The sequence below is a fragment of the Anabrus simplex genome, chromosome 2 (genome assembly GCF_040414725.1).
Source record: "Anabrus simplex isolate iqAnaSimp1 chromosome 2, ASM4041472v1, whole genome shotgun sequence".
In the NCBI taxonomy this organism is placed as follows: domain Eukaryota; kingdom Metazoa; phylum Arthropoda; class Insecta; order Orthoptera; family Tettigoniidae; genus Anabrus; species Anabrus simplex.
Window position 1 is genome coordinate 1,060,669,080 of NC_090266.1, and position 25,113 is coordinate 1,060,694,192.

The 25,113-nt window shown below is 39.3% G+C and overlaps 1 protein-coding gene across 2 annotated transcripts in view; it reads right to left on the minus strand.

The window, feature by feature from the left end:
• Positions 1–25,113, minus strand: part of LOC136863283 (protein HID1) — a 204,958-nt gene that overhangs the window by 131,155 nt on the left and 48,690 nt on the right. For both annotated transcript variants that reach the window (XM_067139669.2, XM_067139670.2), the window contains 4 exons: positions 24,603–24,769; positions 20,557–20,610; positions 15,138–15,306; positions 8,218–8,459 (listed from right to left, as the gene is read on the minus strand). In XM_067139669.2, the coding sequence (XP_066995770.2) occupies positions 8,218–8,459; positions 15,138–15,306; positions 20,557–20,610; positions 24,603–24,769 (632 nt within the window). The remainder of the gene's footprint in view (positions 1–8,217; positions 8,460–15,137; positions 15,307–20,556; positions 20,611–24,602; positions 24,770–25,113) is intronic.

Here is a 25,113-nt window from a genome sequence, read left to right on the forward strand (position 1 = left end):
ACCTCACAGACCATCCACCATGTAATTGTCGAGTGTCCACAGAGAGCATTTCAAGGTCCTTTGGAGGACATTCATAACGCAACTGAGGAGGTCCTTAAAATGGATCAATGGACTTGATTTGGAACTATAGGCTTCTGTTTGTATATATTGTGTATATATTGCATACTTATTTATATAATCTTTCTGTGTACATCATACGATAAATAAATAATAATACTTTGTGATCTCCCATGAGACCCATAAACACACGAAACAGATGATTTCATGCGATGTCATTCACACGATATTACACTGTATGATTACAGATGGAAAGCAAATCTTTGGAGACAATGCCAAGTGAGCTACTTAAATATCAATTTTGACATTCAGTTCTCTATCAACAGGTTGTGCACGTAACAACAGTCGGCGCTCAGATGGATTAGAATGCCGAGAGAATTTAACCGAATGAACATGTAATGTATTCAGCATTGTTCTTTAACAATTTGAACTGAACATAACATGCTATGGATTTTCCTGTCCAAAAATCCACTGACTTCAGATGGGTTCAAACCCATTACCCTAGTTACAAGAAGCTAGCAAGATACCCACTCGACCACAGACACCAGTTCTTCTTGAATCGAGATTGATTAATTACTCCTCAAATACCACTATACAGAGCTGAGATGAAACACACCAATTGGGCCTTTTTGCCATCTAAACCACTCAGCCTAGTTTTTATAGTAATGTAATCTCTATAATATCTCATTATCATTCTTACACCAGCCGACACTCATATGATGCTGTTTCAGCTGTTATTCTGTCTGTTTTGCTAGTGGCTTTACATCGCACTGACACAGATAGGTCTTATGGCGACGATGGGATAGGAAAGGACTAGCAGTTGGAAGTGGCCGTGGCCTTAAGGTACAGCCCCAGCATTTCCCTGGTATAAAAATGGGATACCACGGAAAACCATCTTCAGGGCCGCCAACAGTGATACTCGAGCCCACTATCTTTCGGATGCATGCTCACAGCTGTTGGCCCCTAACCGCACAGCCAACTCGCCTGGTGAGCTGTTATTCATCAGCTTGTGCAGATATATTCAACTAATTGAAATTCATAAAAGTTGAAATTGTTATGTAACTATGTAATGTAGTACTAATATAGTACTAGGCATGCAAATGGCTTTGCCTTATACAGTGTTTGCTCTTATAAATATGGTATAAACAGCTTGAAGTTCTCTGCGATCCAGTTATTTAATAACATCCCTGTGGAGATAAAAACAGCACCAACTTTGGCAAAATTCAAAGAAAGAGTCAAGCATTATTTTTGGGAAAAGTACAGTGCTGTTTAAATCAAAATATCAGTTGTCATTTAAGTCATTCTCCCAAACAATCTTGCAAACTGTCCGAAACTATTCTTCTACCTCTACAACTTTTATGTTATGTAAATATAAATACTCTGTAATCTGTTCTTGTACCTCTGCAACTATGTGTTATGTATATATACTGTAAATACTCTGTAATCAATTCCTGTACGTCTGCAACTTTTATGTTATGTAATTGTAAATAATCTGAAATCTATTCTTGTACTTCAGCAACTCTTAAGTTACGTAAATGAAAATACTCCATAATCCATTCTTGTACCTTTGCAACTTTCATGTTATGTAAATGTAAATACAGTCAGAAATAATTCTCTGTAATCCTCATATTGATGATGTACATATTTTATATATTGTATGTGTTTATATGTTCAACCGTTTACTAATATCTTATATACACAAACTATATTTTGATGTCTAAGTGCCCGCCAGTATGTAATGTCCTGTACAATTCCTATGTATGAACCTGCAGGCTCGTTGGAATTAATTGAAATAAATGAATAAATGAATGAATGAATGAATGAATGAATAGCGTCTGGATTGTAAGAATGTCTGAAATATAAACTGAACTAACAAATGATGGTCTTGCATCCCACTAACTACTTTTGCAGCTTTTGGAGGTGCAAAAATTTCACTTACAGGAGTCATTTTATTTGCTGTTAAATCTACTGGCACAATACTTGACTATTTGTGCATCTTGAGATAATTGTACAAAATGGCTGAAGATGTTCGACACAACGAGCGGAACATGTCCCATTTAATGTTTGTATTGTTGTAAATGTCCTTTAAGAGACAAACATTTTTATGTATTGAATAAGGTGGACATAAAAACAAGAAACTGTCACTATTATTAGCAAGTTCAATACGGGCAAAAAACATGAAAGTGGTCTTATGCAATAAGGCTTCCTTCTCGGCAATGCAGTAGCGTAGTTCAGTAGGAGATAGCTCCCTGCTGGCATATTCGATGATATCCCTTCCGCCGTCACTCCTCTCCTGGATTAACACTGCTCCTAAGCCAGAGTTGCTGGTGTCTGTCTGCAGGCACATTTTCCGTTGAGGGTCGGGATTGGCTAGACTGGGAGTATTGCATATCGCAGCCTTAATGCCTTGGAATGCTGCCTCTTCCTTGCTGGTCCATCGGAATGGGTGGTTGTTATGGAGTAAGTTGGTGAGTGGTATTGCCTTCTCTTCAAAGTGTGGCATGAAGCTGCTATACCATGCGGGCATTCAGCTTCTTCTTCGATAGCTCGATTCTTCTCTGGTTGCCTTTCTAAGCCTTCAGCTGTTAGGACATGGCCAAGATATTCTACGCAGGACTGTGCGACATGGCACTTCTCCAGTTGGCAAGGCAGTCCATGAATTTTCAGTCGTTCCAGCACTTTCCTCAGATGTACAAGTTGTTCTTGAAAATTCTTGCTATGAATTAAAATGTCGTTGACACACACTTGGCAAAAATTTCCAACATATCCTGATAATACCTGATAATAATAATAATAGTCGCATGAAGATGGCAGGAGCATTCATCAATCCAAAAGGCATCACTGCAAACTGGTACAATCCTCTCTGTCATGAAGGCGGTCAATGGTCTAGAACTTTCCTCGCTCTCCACTTGCCAGTATCCAGAGTTGAGATCCAGCGTGCCGAAAATCCTAGACCCACTTGTTTCAGCAAGTCTTTCAGGTCAGGCATGGGGTAGGCACCACTAACGGCCTTCTTGTTCAACCTGCTGAAGTCCACACACAGTCGATTCCAGAGATTTCCATAGTGCCAGGCGACCCTCAGACGTCTGTCTTTTCCCAAAAAGACTTTGCGAGTTGCATGGTCTAGTATCACCTTGTATTCCACCAGAAATTCATGCCCTAATATGTCAAGTATCAGGTTCTGAATCACTGCAACATCAATTACAATAGGCATGCTCATACACTTAGCGGTTACGTTAATCTGTCCTTGGATGGAATAGGTTACCCCATCCGCTGCTCCCACTACCCTTCCGAGGTGGTGACACTTCATAGGCAGTAGTAATCTGGCAACAGTCCCGTTGACAAATGAATGGCTTGCTTGGCTGTCGAGTATGGCTGAAAAATTCTCGTTGCCAATCCTTAAGATGATAGCTGGGCGGGGTTGTCTGTTCTACTCACAATCTGACCAATCCATCTCCTACTTGACCAAAGTTGCTCATCTGTCAGGTCTTGAGGCGCACTCCTGATCGTGGTCCCATCTCCCCAGCTCAATCCAAAATGGGCCGGACCTAGTTTTCGATGTCAAGGCTGGGCACTTGTTCTTCAGGTGTCACGCTCTTCCACACTGGTAGCACTTCCTAACTGCGCTGGGCTCTTCTGTAGCATTGCTCTTGTGTTCCTCCTCCAGCTGGGCGATGATTCTGCGTAGATCAAAGGATCTCGGTTGTGATATTTTCACTAGGGGTCGAATCTTATCGTGGAGTAGCTCTGTGATGTCTGCTAAGCTCTCGTTTTTGCTTCCTTCCGGGTGCAGACGCTTGAAGAGTTGGTACTTCTGTAGGACGAAGGCGCTAGCTCTCATGCCAATGGGTTGTGCCTCAGTCAGTAGCTTCCGTTTCATGGAGCTCTTCACTCCTTCGGGATTAAACCTAGTGAGGAATTCCCTCTTGAAGTCCGTCCAGTTTAAATTTAGACCCGCCGGGCTGAGTGGCTCAGACGGTTAAGGCACTGGCTTCTGAACCCCAACTTGGCAGGTTCGAACCTGGCTCAGTCCGGTGGTATTTGAAGGTGCTCAAATACGACAGCCTCGTGCCGGTAGATTTATTGGCACGTAAAAGAACTCCTGCAGGACTAAATTCCGGCACCTCGGCGTCTCCGAAGACCGTAAAAGTAGTTAGTGGGACGTAAAGCAAATAGCATTATTATTATTATTATTATTATTATTATTATTAAATTTAGACCCTTCAAGTTATTCCACCAAGTAGCGGTTTGCCCCTTTAATCGCAGTGTGATGAGCTGCACGAAGATATCCTCTGGTAGGTTAGTCCTTCCTAACAGACTGACCGATCCCTTGATGAAACCGGTCGGGTTATCTTCCAGTCACTCGTGGAATTCTGGAAGACTCTCTATAATCACCTTTGGGTCTAGGTGTCCTGTATTGCCGGTTAGGGTTGAGGGGGTTAGAGGTGTGGCGGTACGTCCTGTTTGAATTAATCTATTTTCGGCTGTGTGAAGGTAGCTTTCCCTTATATTCTGCACATCTCCCTTGATGGTCGAAATCCGGCTTTCAAAATTTCCCTCAATGGTAGAAATTCTCCCCTCAACCTGTTGCTTTTTGCCAGAAACCTGAATTTCCACCTCGTCCTTGAGGTTCAAGACATCCCCTTCCAGCTGGCTTACTCTACTACGATCTGGTCAACCTGTCCCAGTTTTGATGTTATGTCCGATATCTGCTGCGTTATTCAATTGGTGACGTCGCTAATCTGCAATTAAATTTCATCATTTACGGTTGAAATTTTCGATTCTAGGCCCTGTTCAACTTTGTAAACCTACCTGTACACTTGTGATATTTGTCCAGTTAAAAATGTGTTAGCTTGAGAAATTTCGTCTGAAATTTTGTCACTTTCAAAATTTGATCTGCACTCTGTCCTGTTAGGCCGAACCTGACATCTGAAATATTGTCAGTTACTTTTGAAATTTGATCAGCAAGTTTGTCATTCTGTTCCGTTAAGGTGGAATTAACTCGTGAATCAACATCTGAGATTTTATCATTGAGTGCCTGCATCATGCTCATTAAGTTAGAACTCATTTTGGGAATATTTACCTCATCTTCCAATGTTTCATCGGAATCTTTGACTTCAATGAAAAACGTTTTGGGATTTTCTCCTTTTTCAGCAAGATCTTCCCGTAACCGCGTCTGGAGCGATTTCTTCTTCCCGTTCGTCGGGAGGTTTCTCTTGGTGAGTTCGTCTTTGAGCTGTTTCACCAACATATTTTCTGATATCCCTTTCATTTTGATCATTTTGTACTTCTACTCATTCACTCGTAAGTCCTTACGCCTCATCCTACGGTCGCCAATGATGTATCCACAATGACGCACACAAAATGCTGTCAACTTGCGTACACGGATTGATTCACAATTATTTACAAATTAAATACACATAACCTAAATCACTGCCGTCACAACAAAACACTTCACTCTGAAAACATCAACAACCCACCATTTTAACAACTGCCTATCACTTCAACATGGAGACTGCATGTCGACTACCAACTTTACTAAACCAATTCACATACTTCAAACACTCGTTAACACGACGCACGCCTGATCAGAACAACTCCTGTTAAATCAAGACTCTTACTAAACAATAACTCGTCTCTACCATCAAGACCGCCTACTTGTATAGGTGCCTGGCCAGGTTCTAGAAAAATACGTTACAAAAAGTACCTTCTCGTAAATTCTTGAGTGCCTAACAACATGGTTATAATGTACAGAATATTCTACTATCATCTCGTCTGATCTAGTGCCATTCTGGTTGTTACAGTGTGTTACACAATTCTGTAGCGAATTACAAATCATTTATACAGGTAATGATAAATTATATACAGGTTCTCTCATTAATTGAACTTATATAAATGTCTATATACAGTGTACATGTTTCATGGCGTAACCTCGCAACCACTGCAATCATTCGACTACATAAATAATAATAATAATAATAATAATAATAATAATAATAATAATAATAATAATAATAATAATAATAATAATAATAATAATAATAATAATAATAATAATTCGAGCTCTATACTTGCATTATTTACCCATGGGTGAGAGAATATTGTTTTCAAGTTATATCAGTTTATCACACTTACGTATTACCTTATATATACACAGATTTTTGTGTCGAAAACTGAACAATGCAGTTTGCGGAATCTTCCCAACTCCTTCGTATCCAGATGTTTCACAGGTGTGATTGACCGTGAGACACAAAGCTTATCTCCGCCAGACTATCGTCCTCCCTTATCGATTACAAAAAAATTAACACTGTCCGCAATAATTCACAAAAGCTATTTATGAATCTGCTGTCTCCCTATGAAAAGTTCAGGAATCCTATAATGATTAAACTTATGATTCTCTTCCCTGACCATGATAAACGTCGTAACTACAATGATTCAATAGCTAATTTTGTCTTGGTTCACCATTTATCACAAGGTAAAATATTCATCCCTCAAGCCAACTGGCTATAGAGATTCCACAAGCCCACTTTAAGTCTTTTTCATAATGTTACCTGACATAGGTTCACCTTCTCGGCACACAGAATGACGACTGACGCTCCTGGTTGAGGAAAGGGTATTTAACCCTCGAACCGGTAGTTGAAATACCTCTAACCGGTGGGTGTGCACCACAAATTTGCAGTACCTGATGTATGTCACTTTGACAGATGTATTATTCACAGAATATGCACGTATAATATACCAAAACATTAAGCATGAACTGGACTATTTGAAAAGTGGTTTGCATTTACCCTCTATGTAATATTATTTTTATTTTCTGTCCCGGTAAATGCCCTTTCAAAAAATCAAGAAATATTTTTTTCTTACACATCAAATATAAATGACGGATCTTTTTTTTTTCATAAATTTTTTAAAATATACATTTTATAGAGAAGTTAATTTTGATTATAGGCATGCAAATTTTAAGTGAATAGTGTTAATACTTCAGGAATTATTCAATAAAAAGTACGGTATTTGATCGAGCTCTAACCGGTGGGTGTTCATAACCTACATGAGGTGGCACAACACATCCATTCTTCTGGAGTAGGCCTTGAATTTACAGATGCATTTAATTCTATTACAATATCTTCATCATTTAAATCCGAAAATGTAGCCATCGTGTGTGCGTAACACACAGTAAACAATGAAAGCAAGTCACAACAAAATCAACACGTGTTTCAAAGCTGTGCGAATTGCGACCTTCAATTGTTTCAAAGATATCGCACATAAATGGATACATTTAACAACGAAACATTCCACATTCCAAGGAGAAAACATGCCTGGTGAATGCTGCCATCTAACAGAAATATTCACAACTTCTTCTAGCTGTATTTACTGGTAAAGTGGACCTGACGATCTATCGTCACCGGCGGTTGAGACAGGCGCACACCTGCCGATCTATCGTCAGCTACCAGTTCGAGGGTTAAGCCTTTTCTAGGGACACTCTGCTTGGCGTTATCTACTGTGGTGCAATCATTCCAACTGATGACCATTGGACAGATTTCTTTGAGACTCACTCCAGAAATTCCACCTATTTTTCCAGTAATGATTGTGGTGTTTTCTGATTTTTCCTGTTACTCTAACGGGTGTAATTAATTAATTTCGTGCAGGAGAATTCCCGCGTATTTTTACTGTATGTCCTTGACATGTGTTTCCCTCTGCTAGTATGGATGCCAACTTTTCTTCAGGCCTAATTAAATACATTTCCACCCTGCGGACTTTAGCTTCGTCAGATATTTCCCAAAATTCTTATTTATTTATTTCTTAATGACAGAGCCGAAATATCTCACAAAGAAGGTTATTATCCAGAATTTCATTATTAATTACCCGAGGTCTTCAGAAAGGTCCCGACCTTGTTCGAATGTTTGGTGACTTGCTCCCCACTGTGAGTTGTCACGCCACGGAGAGAGCGAGACGAGCTTGCAATAAAAAATACTGTTGCACTCCATCTTGTAGTTGCAATTTTTTTAGCCAGGTAGAATTATGGGTTCAGTATGAAGTATTATTTTTAACAAATAAATCATCACAAAAAGAGAAGAGGCCTGCATATTTCATGTAAACAGCGCTCTAAATAAAATTATCTTGTAATAATATTAATATCTTATAAATCGAACTCAAAATTACCTCTTCTCCTTCTGGAACACTGCTGCTTGTATCATGGTCTAATGTGACAATAAGAATTTGAAGAGCAGTATCCACAAGGGGTTCCAATGAGTCACTGAAGAGCAAGTGGTTATAAGGCACTCCCAAACCAACAGGATCATATGCACAAACTGTATTCAGCAGAGAAGTAAACATGGGAAGTGCATGTCTGTTCTCAGCACATGTGAAGTATTGAATCCATCGATTTGGAGCCGTATGAAGATCTGAAACACCCAAACAGCATGCATTATCACAATAGCAAGAGTAGAATATGGGAGTGAAAAAAAAAAAAAAAAAAAAAAAATTATATATATTGCCTGAAGAGAACAGCTCATAAACTTCAGTCATGGTTACTAACAAAAATAATGTTGGGTTAAGAGATAAATCAACTTTGCTATCACTGCTCTATGGTCACCCCCAGAGGCTTCCGCAGGCAAAGCTGCTATCATCCAGACCTTTCTGATGTCCCTTTTCCACTAATATGCAATCAGTCAGTTTTTGTTCCTCTGTCTCCCCATCCATAACTAAACCAAGTGTTTTCCATTATTCGTTGGTTCCTCTGGCAAAAGTCCATTAACATATGCCCTTCTTAATTCTTGTAGCTATATCCATATGGCCCCAGAATCCTTTCTCTTTCCAGTCTCTCTTTCCACTTATATGTTGAGATCTCCCATGAAATTACTTCCTTGTCTTCAATGTATTTTTCCATTTCTTCAAGGAATTGCTTTGTATTCTCTTCCTTATTTCTATTTTGTGGAGCATATACTTCAACATATCTCTTGTTCCTGTCTCAAACTGTATCCCTGCTGTAATCATTCTGTCATTGATCTTCACCTCCTCCACATATTCCTGGACATCCTTTCTAATGATTATTCCTTCTCCATTTAGTGCATCCTGTCCTCCATCGTAAAATAGCATGTATCCTTCCTTCAGTTCCCCTCCCCTCCCCCCTTTCTTCCTTGCCATCATCTTTCACTAAGACCAAGGATGGCTATGTTATCCTCTTCTATGTACTCTGTCAGGATGTTGCATGCCCTGATTCAGATATATTGTGATACTGGTCGCCCACTTCTCACAGCTCTTCCCAGTACCTGAAGAACTGCGTGTCGATCGCAGGGTATGCCGTAGCATTTTCCGAGGCCACACCATATTTGCACTCACGTTAAGTTTTTATTACGATGAGTTTGTCACTGCCAAAGGCATTTTAGAGCTGCTGCCAGCAGGTGATGAGGCCGTTCCTAACAGAGTACAGACGCCTTCTGCAGCCACCCCTGCTTAACGTATGGCACTAGAAACTATACGCTATTATTACCTCTACAGAGGTACAACTGCTGATACACCTCAGATATTCAAAGGACACCATTAACTTCATGATTTTAACACACCACTGAACTCGAATTTTCTAGTGTGCTACTGCCCTGTAGTACTGCTACATACAAATATGGGCTCTCATTCACGTTCTTAATTGAATTCTACATTTTTCATTTTCTATTCCTGTATAATTGCAATTTTAATGCATAGAAACTATTATAAATATATATAAATACTGTATTTTCTTGCATAATTAATGCCCCTGCATAATTTTTGCACCCCAATTTTCTTTTGGTACAAAGTGGGGAAAAAGAAATGTTTGCATATTTGATGCGCCTACTTCTGTGATGATTCATCATGAAGTTCTGGATTAATTTCAAAATAAAAATATCAGCCTTTCTCTTGTGAAACCTGGTATACAAACTACCGCACTTCTTGTTATCACCTGTTAGGAAGTACACTGGACTCGCGATTTTCTGAGCAAAATAGGACCAAGACTTCCTCGGATACAGAGAAACTCTAAAAATACAGAGGCTATGTGCTATTAGGTTGTAAATTACGAAAAAGCACTTAAAATTGTTTATTAAAATGTAATTCCTTAAAATTTACATTGAATGCTTAATTTTAAGGTGAACAGATAATATTTAATGGGAAGATTACTTTCAGATGAAGCCTTTCACAGTATTTTGTATGCTGCATTGTAAACGTAGATCAAGCGGCGTAGGTTCTTCTTGCTGTTCACTATAGGCTATAGCAGCTTCCATCACCTTCAATCCCTAAGAAAGTGATATTTTCAGGGTGCTCTTGTCGATGTTTGCTCATAATTTTCTTCAGGATTGATTACCATATCAACAATAGCATTGACAGTAAACTCCATTTGTTGATCTTGGGTTACACCATTCGAGGATGTCTTCATTTTCAATTGGCTTTTCCACTGGTAGCTCATTAGCTAGCTGGACAAGTTGAGATATTTTCATTGTCCGATCCTGGCAAGTTTTGTAGGATTTGTTCATGCCAATCAGCTTTTGGCACTATCTTTGAAACATGAAAACATCATTCACAGTTATTCATTTCAACCTTTCTGGAAATCAACACCTGAAGATTCCCCCACTGGTAGTTCCTTTTCACTGTCTCAAGAACCCCTTATCCAGGGTCTATCAGCGAGGTCATATTAGGTGGCAAGGACATGGCTTTGATATCGCCGCTATAAAGTTCACCAACATCTGGGTGTGAAGGTGCGTTGTCCAACAAAAACACTTATTTTAGGGGGATTTTTCTTATTAGGAATGCCTCAACTAAAGGAATGAATTCCTTGAAGAACCATTCATTAAAAAGCATGCTGTGCATCCAAACATATTTTTTTTGTGCATGGTGGGAAGATAACTGACGTTAAAGATTTTAAACAATCTTTGGTTTTTAAATTCCAATCAGGAGTCGTCTTAACTTAATGGAGTCGGATGCATTAGCACAGGTTAATATGGTCACTCTTTCTGAACCCAGGAGTTTTTTTTTTCTTTTTTTTTGCTGCCAAAGTCTTGGTAGGTAGCATTCTGAAGTATAGCCCGGACTTGTCCCAGTTGAAGACTTGATCCAATGTCAGTCCATCACGCAAAAAAAATAAAAATTTAAAAAACCTATTTTTTTGACTGAAATTCAGCAACTTCAGATGAATTATTTATTGTAAGCAATAAATTTCATTATTGTTCCGTATAGAAGTGCAATTATAAGAAATTGACCAGAGGGTCCACCTTTTCAATATAATATATCAAGTATATATCAAGTGATGTATTGTATTGAAATTGTAAATTTATTTCTTCAGATGAATTAGTTGACAATTTTTCCCACGAATGCTGAGCTGTCTAATGCCATGTCTCCTCTTCCATGTGTCCACTCATCCACTGCTCATGGCGAAACCTCCTTTGCCGTCCTTAATTTATTTTTGAAATTCCATTGCCTTAGCTTGGACCACAGGACTACTTACTGGAATTTCCGCACTTCACAAGTGTGAAAACCACAAAAATAAAGCCTCAGACATCTGCTCATATTCACCTTCCTTCACAGCTTTCTGCACTAAGCCACTGCCCTTGCTCACACTTTGACTCACCCACTTTTCAATGTCCTTCTGTTTAAGTCTCCAATTTTAAACAGTCATTTTCCCAACTCTATAATCAGCAGCATCCTTTTTAGTAGACTCCTTTATTGAACCCTTTTATACCGGGTGGGTCGGCAGCCCTGAAGATGGTTTTCCATGGTTACCCCATTTTCACACCAGGCAAATGCTGGGGCTGTACCTTAATTAAGGCCATGGCCACTTCTTTCCCACTCCTAGGCCTTTCCTATCCCATTGTCATAACACCTAACTGTGCCGATGATGTAAAGGAAATAAAACCCCTTTTATTGTGTTAAATGTTGTTTCCAGAGAAACCACGAAACTTTTCCGTTACCCACTCATACTGCACTACTCGCCTAGAATAGATCTGCGCAGATTTAAACACCACCCTACAAATCGGATACAATGACAATGTAATTGGAATTAGACTCCAACTGACACTAAACAAAGTGTGATGTTAGACGAGTGAGACATTACCAGGGTTCTGTGAATCGCGGAGGGGGTTAGGGTTGTGGGCAGTGCGAATTCTAGGAACAATGTTCAACTTAGCAGCTCAAGGACAGGCGCATCACTATTTGATCTACCAGCAGCCACTGTTCGACCTAATTATTGACCAGCAACCGCGCATCGCTTCGATTACCATTCAACTTCAGTGACACGCCACCTGACACTGAACTGATACAAAATGAATGTTTATTTTCCAACAAAATGGTAAACCCAAAGCCTCGGTTAATCGGGACTCCGTTAATTGCGAATCTACTTTACCAATGGACTAGCCCAGTTAGAGAATCAGCATAGACTCTACTAGTGACGCTTTATTTCAGTCAAATACAAATATTTAAAAGAGCTCAGACGGCAGCGCGTCAGCCTCTCACCACTGGATACCGTGGTTCAAATCCCGGTCACTCCATGTGAGATTTGTGCTGGACAAAGCGGAGGCGAGACAGGTTTCTCTTCGGGTACTCCGGTTTTCGCTGTCATCTTTCATTCCAGCAACACTCTCCATTCTCATTTCATAGCAGCTATCAGTCATTAATAAATCACTTTGGGAGTGGCGACCCCATCGTACTAATAGCCTATAACTGCTTCATTCATTACATCCCTGACCCGGTCAATGACTGGAAAACAGGTTGTAGGTTTTTCACAAATATTTAATGTGTGTTTCAAGTTCATGAATGTTCTGAGATCTCAAAAATTATTTGTTAATCCACAGTGAGCAAGTATTAGAGTAATATTGCATCATATAAACACGTAAGGATCGGTTATGCTGAAAGACATGGGAATAGGGCAGCGCGCTGCAAGTGTTCAGTGTTGGAGTGCAACGTATGCTACTGGCAGAAACAGAAACTGCACTTCAAGTGACCCAACAAGTCGCGCAAAGCAATTTGTGCAACAAAAACAGGCATGTTTCTGCACCTAGAGGAGGATCAGCAGAAATATGAGATTTTGTTCCATAATGACGGATATGCCGTTCCTTACAAAATGCTGCATTTTAAAGGTCAAGAAACCAGATGAGATCAGTCTGATTTCAAGGTTAGCTGAGGCTGAATGATTAATTTTATGAAGAGAAATTGACTTCCCCTTTGGCGAAGGACATTATGTCCAAGAATGTTGAATTATTTCAAGCAAAAAGTCACTGGTTTTAATCATTCCAGGATTGGGAAGCAGAAAGTGAAGAAATATTTGCAATGCTTGCTGTAACAGCTGATGGCAGAAAGCTTGCACCTTACATGGTTCTAATACAAAAAGCATTGCCAAAAGTAAAATTTCTGTGAGGGAACCATTTTTGTATCACAGCTAAACAGGGCAGATGGGCGCATCACTTGTACAAGGTTGGATATGAATGGTTTGGGGAAACAGAGCAGGGTCTCTCCTTCAATACCCAGCCCTCCTCATGTTGGACAGTTTTCGTAGCCACCTGATGGAAGACTAAAAAGTTATTAGAAACCATGCAAACTGAACTTGCAGCAATTTCTGGTGCGCTGACAATGGTACTTCAACCCTTGGACATTTTGATTAAACATTCAAGGACAACGTGCAAAAACTATCAGTGCTGGATGGCGAAAAGTGTGCACAAATGTACTCCAACAAGCAAGATTCGGAAACCACCAGTGGAAATAATATATGAAGGGATATTGCATGCATGAGACAAGATTTCTTTGAAGGTGATTGAAAAGCACTTCACGAAAATGGGAATCTTGATTATGTTAGATAGGATGACTTCTCATGGAGAGATGCAAGCAGTGACAGCAACAATTCTTTCTGCAGTGCTGGTAGCAACATCAAAGATGATTGCCTATAAAAGGTAAGATCCCCCACTCCTCCCCCCTGTTTTTTTTTTTTGCCAGTATGTTATGTGATTAGTACTTTCTTCCTAGTAGTTTAACATCACACTAACACATCAAAGGTTTCTGGCGATGTAGTTCAATGGCAGATCATATCTCCCGAATAACTAGTTGTAGAATTACGGGATTTACACAGACAGCTTCAAAATGTTTAGCACTGTCAAAATGCATCACCAAAACAATTGAATCTGTAATGATTTTCATTCATGGAAATAAATATATTTTTACACAGTGAGCAGTGCATTCATTTATGTATCTAGGTAAGAGTGTACTATTCCATTAGGTGGCGGTGGCATGGGCACGCAAACAAATCTGGTTCCTCCCTCATGTTCGTAGTAGTTCTGTATTTACTATATTATATTTGGTAAATTTTTAAAATGTAAATACGGCATAAATACATTTTTTGTACCTCTCATTTCCTTCAATATTTTACACACCCAAATTCTTTGCCTATATTTTTTGTCAAAAAAGTGTGAATTATGCAAGAAAATATAGTATTATAGTATTATAGACATGGTAAAATATTTAATGAAATTCAGGTAGCTACAACTTCTTTTTAAAAATATGTCAACAGAATGGATATTTTATAGATTTCAAAGATGGAGATTTGAACAACATATGACGTATGTTCATGTTATTCACCGAGACCAGCAACATAGGATATTCTTTTTACAAGTTGCTTTACATCGCTCCGACATAGATAGGTCTTATGGCGACGATAGGACAGGAAGGGGCTAGGAATGGGAAGGAAGCGACCATCGCCTTAAGGTACAACCCCAGCATTTGCCTGGTGTGAAAATAGGAAACCACAGAAAACCATTTTCAGGGCTGCCGACAGTGGGGTTCGAACCCACTATCTCCCGAATACTGGATACTGGCCGCACTTACGCGACTGCAGCTATCGAGCTCGGTCAACATAGGATAATGCATCGGTAAATTTTGTACACTAAGGCCTTTGATGAATAGCTGCATAATTAGATACATACATTACTACAGACATCATAACAGCAGGTTATCAGACAGCTTCTCAACCCAAAAATTCATTCGGCAGATGATTAAAGATACCCTCAGTTCCTAATATGATTCAATATTCTCGGAAATCTGAATACAATTATATGATAAAAATGTTCACTTACCAACAGGAGGCTGGTACATTGTTTCACTAAAGCATGTGAGGAGAAGTTTCAGCAGCTCGGTTCTGTTTGAATCAAGGTGGGGATAGTGAGGAGGTGACTGTGCAAAACCAACACCTGCCTCCCAAATATACTCGCAACTGTCTATAGCTTGAAGATCTTCTGCCTTATCCTGTAGAAATAAATAAGATAATCATTACTTTCAGCAAAAGAAGAACTGTAAAATTGCTAAAACTGTATTTCTTGCAACTGCACAATCTAAGCACCCTGATCCTTCTTAGTTCAAAGTGGAGTGGGGGGGGGGGGGATTTTTCCTGCATTTAACACACCCATTTTCTCAAGCTTTTACTGGGCAGTTCTGTGAGTATCAAGCAGTAGTCCTTTTATTTTGAAATTGGGTATTTCCAAATTGCAGCATTTGGCAAGTAATATTTTATCTTGAAACCAGGTATTTACAACTTGCAGTATTTTACAAATACAGTGGAATCTCGCTCAACCGACCTTCGCTTATCCGACATTCCACGTTATCCGACACAAGTAGACTTAATTTTGAACTTCTGGTGGAGACTAAAGGGCCTGCCATTACCTGGCCCCATTCTGCAAGAAAAGGCGGTGTATTTCCAGAAGGAGTTTAATGAAGGGGACCCTAAATTTACTGCCAGTGCTGGGTGGCTTCATCGGTGGAAAAAACGGTACGGCATTAGGCAGCTTAATATCCGTGGAGAAAAACTGTCAGCTAAATCCGATGAGGTTGTGAAATTTATAAAGGAATATCAAGTAATAATACTTGCTGAAGGATTAACCGGTTATCATATTTTTACTTGTGATGAGACTGGGCGAAATTTCAAGATGCTGCCATCAAAAACTCTCACAGCCCAAGCCGAGATGTCTGCAAATGGCTACAAGCGTAGTAAGGAAATATTTACTGTTCTTGCCAGTAGTAATATTACTGGGTAATTAAAAGGAAAATTGCTTATGATTGGTAAAGCAAGGAAGAAACCTAGGGCATTTAAAAATATTTCTGTTAATGCTCTTCCAGTCCGTTACACGAATCAGAGTCCGACTCGTTGGCTGAATGGTCAGCGTACTGGCCTTCGGTTCAGACGATCTCGGGTTCGATTGCCGGCCGGGTCGGGGATTTTAACCTTCATTGGTTAATTCCAGTAGCCCGGGGGCTGGGTGTTTGTGCTGTCCCCAACATCCCTGCAACTCTCACACCACACATAACACTATCCTCCACCACAATAACACGCAGTTACCTACACATGGCAGATGCCGCCCACCATCATCGGAGGGTCTGCCTTACAAGGGCTGCACTCGGCTAGAAATAGCCACACGAAATTATTATTATTATTATTACACGAATCAGAAGGCTGCCTGGACATCTGCTGACATCTTTAAAGACTGGTTTGTTACACAGTTTGTTCCAGATGTAGAAAAATTTCTAGCTTCGAAAATCTCCCTAGAAAACCTTTTCTTCAACTAGACAACGCTCCATCACACCCAAATGAACAGCAACTTAGAAGTGGTGACATCAAATTCATGTTCCTCCCTCCTAACGTGACATTATGCCAGCCAGTGGACCAAGGTGTGCTGGAAACACTGAAACTCCTTTCATCCTTGATTGTAGGCAAGTTTCTTTTCGTAAGATATTTGGAATGTTTTCGTTCAATCCTGCATGTATTGTACAACTGAATTGATAATTCAATAAATAGAGTGCTGTAAAACATGTTATTGTTTTAGTTTGTTTGTTTCAAAGTAATTCTGTATTATCCGACATACTCCAGGTCCCATTTAGGTCGGATAATCAAGACTCTACTGTATATACAGTAGTCTAAGCAAGTGTTTTGTGAGTGTTCTCTGATCTTGGAACGGTTTGTTATTAAATTCACAATGGGCAAGTATGCAGTAATACCGCATCATTTAAATTCACGGTAATCAATATTGCCCAGATTCATGGGAATAGGGCAGCAGGCCATAAGTTTTCACTGTTCAACAGCAATATGTGGTAATGGCAGGAAAGGAAAAACGCTCTTCAGGCTACCAGTAAGTCTCGTAAAGTGTGCAACCTGAAAACTGGTAAATTTCCACAAGTAGAAGAGGATCTTCTAGAATATGTGATATCACTGTATAACATTTTAAAGTATGCAAAATAACTGTAACACAGAAGATTTAGAATCTCTGATTTTAAGGTAAGCCAAGGCTGGATAGTAAAGTTAATGAGTGTAATGCACCTGTTACCATGTAATGTACCTGATGGCATATTATTTGGTACATACCATCACACAGCGATATCAGATTCCAAGGGTAGGTCTCTACCATAGTGCTTAAATATACATCTCCAGCAATCAAGCAATCAGCAATCAAGGGCCTGTTTAATTGAGAAATCACCGGAGAGTTAGCAGGGAGGCAACCAAGTAGTGGAAAGAACAATGAGCATGTCCAGCACATGCTAATCGGGCTTAGCAGAGGTTTCTGGGATAGTATGAACAGGAAAAGAATTTAAGACAATAAGTTTAAATATTTAAGTACCAATGCATCTTAGTTCAAAACATGGGAATATAATTCAGGGAATTATCAAAGATAGTCAGGTCAGGATCATCCTGCTACCGTATGTGACAGACTGTACCATCTGCATCTGCCTGGCCGAGGATCAAACGGCCATTACCAAACTTGACACCCAAAGGTGGGACCAACGGCTACGGGTGGAGGAATTCTCCTTTTGGAGGCCAGGTGAAGCCTTTGTGTACAAAATGACACAAATTTACCGAAGAGAACGTGTTCAAAGGTTCAGTTGGCAGGAGAGAAACCCAGTCCCAACAGCAGATAAAGCAGAAAAATTTTCTCCTGTCAGCAACGTCTGCACTTCAGTGAAGTGGTTGCAAAAGGCGTCTGTACTCCTGATGAGTGGCCTAAAGGTAAAGGTACACCGGGCAGTAGGGATAAAATGCCTCTGGGAGTGGTGACCCACTGTAATAGCCCAAATATGAATATGGTACTTCTAAACTTGGCAGTGAAGAACTGTGAAAAATGTGCAACCAGTAGCCAACCTTATGAAGGTGGGAATAATCAACCTTACAATCTTGACAGTAAAGGCAGAATAAGTGGTGGATTTAATAGAGAAAAGAGGGTATAGAAATGATGGGGCTGAGCAAAGTTAAATGGGAGCGGAAAGGGAAGAGGTGAATGAGGAAAGGATATAAACTATAATGAATGGTGGCCGAGAAGGAAAAAATGGAGTGGGCCTGATAATTTCAAAACAGCTGGAGGAACATGTGGGTATGGTAGAGTACATTAGCAAAAGGATAATGAAAATTAGACTGAGAATAAGGAATGAAGTGAAGGACTTCATACAAGTGTATGCACTGTACACAGGGAAGAAAGAGGAGGATATCGAAGAATTCCTAGAGAAACTAGAAAAGTAAATACTGTATGTTGTAACCAAGGTTGAAGTTTACAGAACACAACTTTATTTGCTTCACTTTATAATATTTACATAAATAACTGAAATTTATTTTGAAGCAAAAAGGAATATTGAATCTTGAGAAAAGTCTGTCTTTATACAATATGTACAGGTTTGCAGTCTTTATATACACTTCTATCTCGAAAAGATAGTCTTTGTGAATTGACACTTTGATAGTCGAGAACTATCTGGCACACTAACATAAATGTTCATGAGAGTCCTTGTTTGTTGAAGTGCCTGAATTCCTAAAAAGCAAGTTCAATTGATTGAAGAATTTCCACCTAGCGAAACTAAGGGAGCTTGCATAAGTTAGGGAATGAAAATGGCTTGTAAAAGAATTACGGAACATAGGCAGCGGAAACTGGTAAGGGAGCGGTGACCAGAGGTGAAACCTCGTACTGCCAGAAATTCAGTCCACCTGGTCGAAGCACATTTTCAAGAGGAGTAGCCTCCGTGCTCGACGTAGGGTGTATTCTGGAGCTGGACACCGGGGCAAGTGGGCCAGTGAGCAGGCAGGGAGCTCCTATTTATAGTACACTCGATGGTCAGGCACGCGCACTGAGGGCTGCGCGTCGAAGCTAGCAGAATGATACACAGGCGCGCGTGCAGCTGGCAGGCGGAGCGAGAAGGGAGCGCCGGACATACGACACTGTAACTGATGTGGAAGTAATTATAATGGGAGACTTGAATTCAAAGGTGGGAAATGAAAGACAAGGAAATGAAGAAGTAACTTGACTATATGGATATGGGAAAAGAATGAAGGAGAGAAACTAGTTTAGTTGTAAGAGGTCGGGCAACACATGGTTTCGGAAGAAAAAAAAGCAGGAAAATTATAAGATACGTTTGGGGTGAGAGACGAATAAAATTAGTAATTGATTACTTTCTGGTGGAAAGGACAAATCATAGACAGTTGCTGGATACAACAGCTCAACCAGGAGAAACATTCAATGGAGATCATAGAGTTGTGATAGCAAAAACTTAAAAATTAAAGGAGATACACAGTAAAATAAAAGTGTGAAGATTTAAGGATAAGAAAGTACAGGAAGAATTTCTGATGAGACTGTAACAACAAATTCTAGTTACTTAAGTGGGAAATGTAAAAGATGAATGATCCAACTTTTAAAGGGTATTTGTTATCTAGGTCTGATTCTGTTTAGTATTCTGTTCTTTAATCTGACTGCTGTCTTGTACAGTACTTTTGTGAATTTTTGGGCAGGTATGTTCTGAAATATGTTAAGTGACAATGACCTGACTTGATTAGGTGCCATCAAGTTGATATAGATTCCTGGCAACCACATGGATGGAGTGTCTTCAGATGCTTCTGTTGTCTACAAAGCCTTCCAGATCTTGCAAGGACATATCATATCTAACCATTTCAATGCTGGCTGTCGTCTTCGAGTCCCTTCCAACATTCCAAGCACGAATGCCTTTTCCAATGATTCAGACTGCCTCATAGTATGTCCAAAATAAAATGGCTGTAACCTTGTAATAAATGCCTTTAGAGATATACCTGGATTGATGTTCTGAATGAACAACTTGTTTGTCTCCTTGGCTGTCCAAGGCATACGCAAAATCCTTCAACACCATAGCTCACATGCATCAATGCACCGTCTATCACACTTACTTTATGGTCCAGCTTTCACATCCATATGTCACTATGAGAAAGACAAATGCCTTAACCATTCTCATATAATGTTTAAGTTCTGTCATTGTTTTATGTATATAAACAGAGTCTAATGCATTGTCACTTTTTAGCCATAAGTGGTTGAGGATGATCATTATGTGATTGAAACTAGTCCCACAACGTGACATAAGAATAGTCACACGTAATAAATATCTATTGAATATGTGGAATCCTTATTTCTATTTATTATAATTGTATCAATACGGACCAACATGAAGATAATTGCATACGATACCAAGAATTGAATTTAAGAATAACCATGAATTTACACTTACCGGTCCAGACTTTCTATTAGCAGCCACGGTGAAGTCAGGGCAAAACAACAGGTCCTGAAAAGAAATAATAATAATAATAATAATAATAATAATAATAATAATAATAATAATAATGGCTCTAACTAATGAATATTTAGTTACAAAAAGGAACTAAGAACTGCAAGATACAAATAAAGGAACAGATGTTAAGCAGAAAATTGAGAAAGATTAGTCAAACTCTAAAGGATATTCAAACTTAAAATCATGTCAACACACTTCAAAAAGAAACCATCAAAACAAATTACATGGAGATCATCTAACACACTAATCGGAGAACTCCAAATTCATCACGTAGCTATCCCTTACCTAAACCACAGAGAAATTATGAATGTTTAAGTCAGAAAGGGTGAAAACATAGATTCAGACCATTACCTGAGAAAAATCAAACTACAGTTAAATTCAGAAATTCACAAAAAAAGAAGCCACCAATCACAAAATTTGACACCAAAAGGATGCAACCATCAGAGACAGAAGAATTAATGAAACAGGAGGCAAACAACTGGCATGAAGTCAAAAGCAAAATGATTACAACAGCAAAAATACTAATACCTCTGCAGAAAAGGAAAAGAGACACACTGGGTTGAATGAGGAATGTGAACAAGCCATCCAATCTCGACAGAATGCATACAGCAATTTGAACATCAAGAAGACAGAATAACTGCAAAACATTCCTGGCAGTGAGGAAAGAGACAGCTCAATCATACAGACCAAAAGGAAACACAAATGATCAACTACTTGAAATCAATAAAGAATTTGGAAAAAACAATACACAAAATTTCTATAAGAACTTCAAACCTAAGCTTACAGGATCTCAACAACAAAGTCTCTGCCTCACAAGGCAGAGCTCGATAGCTGCAGTAGCTTAAGTGCGGCCAGTATCCAGTATTCAGGAGATAATGGGTTCGAACCTCATTGTCAGCAGCCTGAAGATGATTTTCTGTGGTTTCCCAAATTCACACCAGGCAAATGCTGAGGCTGTACCTTAATTAAAGCCACAGCCACTTCCTTCCCACTCCTAGCCATTCTCTATCCCATCATCGCCATAAGACCTATCTGTGTCGGTGCAACGTAAAGCAGCTTGTAAAAAAAGAAAGAAAAAATCTACCTCAAGAAAGTAAATAGGCAACTAGCACTAAACAACCAACAAAACTGAAGTATTTTAAAGAAGTACTGAACTGCTCAGAAACAACAAATATTTTTTCCACAAGAACCTGAAAACACTAATCCAAATTCATTACCACCAGATGAAGAAGGAATCACATGACAGATAAAAAGACTGAAAAACAATAAAACATTGGGTGAAGATGGAATTACAGCGGAAGTCCTAAAATAAGCAAGCCCAAACAACATAAAAGAAATCACCACTATCATGCACAACATTTGGCGAACAGAATAAATCCCAGAAGACTGGACGAATGCAGTAATTTACCCATCACACAAGAAGGGAGACAAAACAGATAAAAACAACTACAGAAGAATCTCACTAGTGTCAGTTGCATACAAAATTCTATTCCAGTGTCTTCTCGAAAGAGCACAATAACTGGAACTAAAAATCAGAAGATATCAGGCAGGATTCATGTCAGGCCCATCGGGTCCAGAGCAAATCTTGAACTGAAAGCTAATCCTAAGACTGAGAATTTGTAGCAAAAATTTAATCTGCACTTTTACTGATTTCAAAAAAGCCCACAACTAAATTGATTATGAATCACTCTTCCAAATATTGAAAGAAGAAGGTTTCTGAAAACACTTGCAATCATAAAACAGACATTGACAGACAGGAAGTCCAAGGTGAAATTCATGGGGAAAATATCTGAAACCTTTGAAATCAAAGCGGGAGCAAGATAAGCACATGGACTCTCTCCTTTACTCTTCAACTGCATCCTTAACAAAGCGATACAAGAACGGCACAAACAGAAATTGGTCCACAAAATTCAACAACCAATTACATTAGGCAAATGAAAATCAATGATAGATTGCCAAGCATTTGCAATAATAATGTTATTTTCCTTTACGCCCCACTAACAATTTTTATGGTTGTCCAAGATGCAGAGGAACCGGAATTTAGTCCCGCAGGAGTTCCTACAGACTTGAGGCTGATGTATTTGAGCACCTTCATATATCACCAGACTGAGCCAGGATCGATCCTGCCAAGTGGGGTCAGAAGGCCAGCGCTTCAACCGACTCAGCCCAGCCTAACATTTGCAGACAACCCAGCAATCTTTAATCGAGATATTTCAACAGCCCAAAATCACACTGGACTCTTAAAAGAAACTGTGCAAAATGTCTGTCTCCACATATATTTTTATAAAGACAGAACACATGACCAGCAACAAACAAACAAACAAACAAACAAACAAACATCAAAACTCATGGAGACAAAATGTGGCAAAATTAAACGAGTATCACAATTTAAACATCTTGATGAAACAATTCAGAAAAATGGAATAGAAACAAAATCCAATGAAATTAGATGCCAAAAGATGGTAACCGCATATTAACTAACCCAAAATATCTACAACAAAACGTATCTCCAAGCACACGGAACTAAAACATTACAATACAGTCACTAAACCAGAATGTCCTTATGGATCAAAAACACTACTTTTGAACTGGAAACCAGACAGTGAAACAATGAGAAAAAGGAATGCAAAATCATAAAGAGTTCTACGCCCAAAACTCTCAGATGGACAATACCCACTCAGAAGCAAACAGCAAATCAAACAATACACAAATATTCAGTAATATTACAAACACATGTTCAGATTCTATGGACATATTAATCCAGGATTTGAATTTTTGCAACAGTGGACTGATCTAATGACACAAAATGCCTCAAATTCTTAAAGGAAATTTGTTAAAACAACAAAATGAATATGCAAGTAATGATCACTCCTTAATGACCCTGAAAATCAGCGCAACCCTTCAAAGAGTAAGTTTCACAGTAGTTTTACTTATGTTTCAAAACGAACAGTTTCATTCTTAAGCACAGTCTTCTAAAAAACCATTCACTTTTCTTTGATGTGCTATGAACATAGATTTTTACTTCCCGAGTATAAACTGCAGCCTGTAGAATTCAAATTATTCTTGAAGGGGTTTGCAGCAAGTTGCAGCCTGTTAGTGGTACTTAAAATAGTACACAAGTCCAAACAGAATCAAACTTCTTTTAAATTATTCACCTAATCACATGAAGTAGAGTACATTTATTGTCTTAGAAAGTAGGCACCTGCTCTTTCATTAATTTTTAATTTGGTGAACTAAGTTTGGGAAAGTGTCTACACTGGATTACCCAGGAGTAGCTCCAAAGGGGAGAGGGGGAAGTAACACTCAAACTATTATCTGGAAAAAGCTGGAGTTCAGATATGGAACACACAACAGGAAAAACACAATTACAGCTCGGTGTGGGAAGAGCCCTTAAAAGGGCTGTTGGACCTCCCAGGCAAGCCTGGTCAGACAGGCAAGGATAGGAATCAGGAAAGGGTTAAACTTTAAAGTATAATGTTGCATTACCAAACAAATTTAATTTTAATGAACTCTCTTCAGATTTAATATTTGTACGTGTCCCCTCCATAATTTAGCCTTTCTTTTAGAACACCAACATAATTTGTTAGCAGCAGTCATTGCGTCTTGTGGTGCATAAGCAGTAAGCAAGTTAGAACCAATAATTTGATTATCAATATCCGACAATTGATCAATTGTCGGAATAGCATCTCGAAATGCACACACATAAATATTCATACATGCTTCGCCTTTGTCATGTAAGTTGTAAACACACAAGTTAATCCGCCAACCTAGTAATATACCAGATTCTTCTGGCTTATATAACTCAAATGCATGGAGAAACAATGACAGCTTGGTGTGGGAAGAGGGAGTAATAGATTTTGAGACCGACTTGCAAATGAGTATTGTTGCGTGTTCCTTTCAATGTCACCATCTTTCTTTCTTTCTTTGATACAGTTTGCTACTTAAAATATCTCTGCTTCTTAAACAGCATTTGAATGAGAGCTTACACAGATAGCATTGATGAGAGACTGAGCTAAGGGCATGGACTGCTCTTCTTCTTGCTCCTCCTGTTCTGGTGCTTGACCTGGTAAACTAGACCAGAAGAAACCTCGCCAGTCAGGATCCTCAAAGATATATGGCAACACTCTGGTTAGAAGGCGAACACAATTCAGAACTGAAATCAAATACAATCAAACATCACAATAGCACCTTAACAAGGAAGAAACAAAATTCACCTTCTACAGGCTTGCACAAACAGCATTCAATGAGCCAGATCTCTGTGTAGGAGTGGATGAGCTCTGAGTTATGGGCGTGTGAGCTAGTGATGGGCAGTCTGAGACTAGGTCTCGAGATTTCTCGGGATTTCTCGAGAGCGTTGTCCCCGCATTGTGCGGCGAGCAGCGTGTTGTAGACCTACAGGTAGTCGGAGCTGAATGTTGTTTGTGCCGAGTATGCGAATAGCCATGCACGGGCCTTCATCTCAAATACGTGTCAACAAGCGACTAGGGCGTTCATTTC